We start from the raw sequence: 3,146 nt of genomic DNA on the forward strand, positions 1-3,146 counted from the left end.
TTTTATGTGATTGAGCTAATAATGAGAAACTTTGCTGAGGCAGCTGAGGCTGAGAGGTATCATTTGTGTCCTGTTCCTTCAGCACTTAGAGCTTCAAGTTCAAGTGGTCCGTGGGAGAGGGTGTCCACGGGGCCTACAAATTTGAGATGCAGATATCTGCATCTGTAGATGGTGTTTGTGTCCTGTTCCTTCAGCACTTAGAGCTTCAAGTTCAAGTGGTCCATGGGAGAGGGTGTCCACGGGGCCTACAAATTTGAGATGCAGATATCTGCATCTGTAGATGGTTTTATGGTATACAAAGTGCTCAACAGTTATTGAGACCACTGTGTGCCTGGCACTGTGGTAGACAATGAGAACGTAGAGATGAACAAGCCCCTGACTTGTCCTAGAGGATCTCACAGTCTAGAAGGAGCGCCCAACTAGACACAAGTGATAACGTGGAACAAGTGTAACATCTGCAATAGAAGAATGCAGTAAGGGGTGGTGGCATAGTGCTTGAGGCTGAAAACTGGAACCATACAAGGTTTGAATCCTGGCTCTGTTGTTTACTAACTGCGTGGCCTCTCTGTTTTGCCATCTGCAAAATGGAACAATAGTAATGCCTATCTGATAGGGATGGTGTGAGGATTAGTAGGAAGCGTGTTAGAAGAGTGTCTGGCACAGAATGAGCACTGTGCTAAGCCTATCTGCTCTTTCAGTAAACAGTGGCAGTCTCACTGGATTTAAATGAAGAGAGTCTGATGAAGGAACTATTTACAAAAGTGGGGCAGGATCTGAGGGATCGACAATGGTGGCAATGCAGCCAGGAGCCACGGGAAGACAATAGGACTCCTACGGCTGGACAGGACAAGCCTCGTTGTGCAGACTGGGCTTTGAGATCCCATAGTCTGAGTCACAGGTTGCAAACTTAGATGGCTGCAGGATCCAGACAGGTAATAGAAATGATGAAGTGAGATTATCAGGAGCTGAATCAATCTCGTTGAGAAGAATAAGCTTTTATAATAAGCTTCAGCAGATAGTTGTCTTGCAGAAATGTGGGCCTAGTGTTGTCAGTTCAGGAGGTAATTTTTTAGAAGTCAGAAATCTGGATTTTTATGGAAATATCCCAATTTGCATGTTAACAAAAATTTTAAAATTTTAGAAATTGTGGAGCAACAAAACAAAGCAAAATACATCTTTGGGTCATGTCTGGTTTAAATTCTAAGCGGGCAGGTGCCTCTGGGTGCAGAAGGGGGGTGTGGGATGCAGCCAGCATCAGAGGTGAAGTGGAGATGGAGAGTAACCAGCTCTCTGAGTTCCAGCACCAGTGCCCCCAGCCCCCACCTACTAACTGTGTGACCCTGGGCAAGATACTTCACCTCTCTCTGAACCTCAAGGTGGAATTACAGTAGTACCTAGTTCATGAGGCTATTGAGAGGTTTTAGAGGATTGTGTATTTACTGTGTATTTAGCATGGTGTCAGGCATGAAGTAAAAACTCAGTAATAGTATTAAAAAAAAAAAAGGATGTCCTCTAGATGTCCCTTCCAAGAATAGTGACTTGGTATACAGAATCAGAGACACCTACAGGGAGTAGAAGGAGTAGAAGATGTGGCTGTGCCCTCCTCCTCCCTGTGGTTCAGACTCCCTGAGTCACCCTGACAGCCTTTGCTTGAGCCCTGCAGTCGTCCATCCAGCTGGCCCACAGGGAGGGCTTTATGCTGGAGGTGGCTGCCAACCATTCATTTATTCCTGCCCAGGGGTCCAGCTTATCATGGACATGTTGTCTGAGAAGCCACGATCTGGGACCCCTGCTGAGGTGGCGGCCTGTGAGCGAGTCCAGCAGAAAGCTGCAGTGACCCTGGCCCGTCTCAGCAGAGACCCAGTTGTGGCACGGGAGGCTGTGCGGCTCAGCTGTAAGTGATGCTTTCTGTGGCTGGTATGGACTTGGGGCTTGGGGATGGGAGCAGCCCTGATTTCATGGTGGTCACAGTGGACACAGGGCCAGGGCTGGCTGGGGTGAGCCCTGCTCTCTGGGTGCTGGGAAATCCTGGGATGGAGGCCTTGGGTGCAGCCCCTCATTTGGTTTGTAACCTGGGTGTGAGGCAAGAGAGAGGAAGGGCCAAGAGAGGTTAATGTTGGCCAGGATAGTGACTCACCTGCAAACTCCATGTTAATTAGGACCACATTCTTTCATCACTCATTTATTCACTTATTCATTTACTCATTCATTTACTTATCCACTCATTTGTTCATTACTCATTAATTTGTGCTTTTGTTCATTCATTCATTAACCCATTAAGTACTTCATTTATTCACTATTAGCACATTCATTAATTCATCCATTAAATCGCTCATTCATTCAACTAGTCACTTATTTAACCAACAAATATTTTCAGAGCACCTACTGTGTGCTAAGCTCTGTTCTGAGTGCTAGCCTTATAACACTGACTATACCACTGTCCTGACCACAGGGGCCTACGGCCTCATGGAGGTGACAGATATGGAAAGAAATATATGTATTTGAGTATCATGGGATGCTCAAAGCATGCCCCCAGCACATTTGGCATACAGAAGCAGCAGCTCACGTTTATCTGGGTGGGTGGGCCCAAGAATATTTTAACACAGAGGTGAGTCTTCAGCTGTGGCCTGAGGGATAAGCCAGGGTCATTCTGGTGTGAAGGCTGAGAGAGGGGACTCCAGGAAAAGGCGTGAGAAAAAGCATGGAACTGTCACCAAGGGACAGCAAAAGGTGGCCTGGGGCAGGAGAGGGCACTTACTCCACAATGACTGTGTGGGGGATAAACATACAAACTATTTCTGCATACCCTTTTATTACTAGAGCTTTTTTTTTTTTTTTTTTAAGTAGAGTTTTAAAAAAGTCAATCTGCATTGAAAAGTTAAGTCTTTTATTTAACTTTCCTCAGTAAAGTCCTAGGAAACATTAGTAGAGTTTGTAGCTTCCTATAGTTTTAGTTACAATATATTTTCTGACCGAAATAGGCAATTGGGGGGGGAAAGGCATAGCTGGGAAATTCCTCTAGTAAAGACTTAGGCATTAAGCATAGCTCTGGTGAAATCAGAAGTGCCTAAACAGCAACTTCCTTTGTGAGACGGGCAATGTGTCTGCTGCAGTTTTAGCTAAGCTCAGTCTTGGCCAGTGTCTGG

The 3,146-nt window shown here is 45.7% G+C and overlaps 1 protein-coding gene across 1 annotated transcript in view; it reads left to right on the forward strand.

Moving 5' to 3' along the window:
• Window positions 1-3,146, forward strand: part of INSC (inscuteable homolog (Drosophila)) — a 145,550-nt gene that overhangs the window by 132,733 nt on the left and 9,671 nt on the right. The window contains exon 11 of the mRNA XM_008574984.1: window positions 1,739-1,894. Coding sequence (XP_008573206.1) covers window positions 1,739-1,894 — 156 coding nt within the window. The remainder of the gene's footprint in view (window positions 1-1,738; window positions 1,895-3,146) is intronic.

The sequence above is a fragment of the Galeopterus variegatus genome, unplaced genomic scaffold (assembly GCF_000696425.1).
Source record: "Galeopterus variegatus unplaced genomic scaffold, G_variegatus-3.0.2 Scaffold1124, whole genome shotgun sequence".
In the NCBI taxonomy this organism is placed as follows: Eukaryota; Metazoa; Chordata; class Mammalia; order Dermoptera; family Cynocephalidae; genus Galeopterus; species Galeopterus variegatus.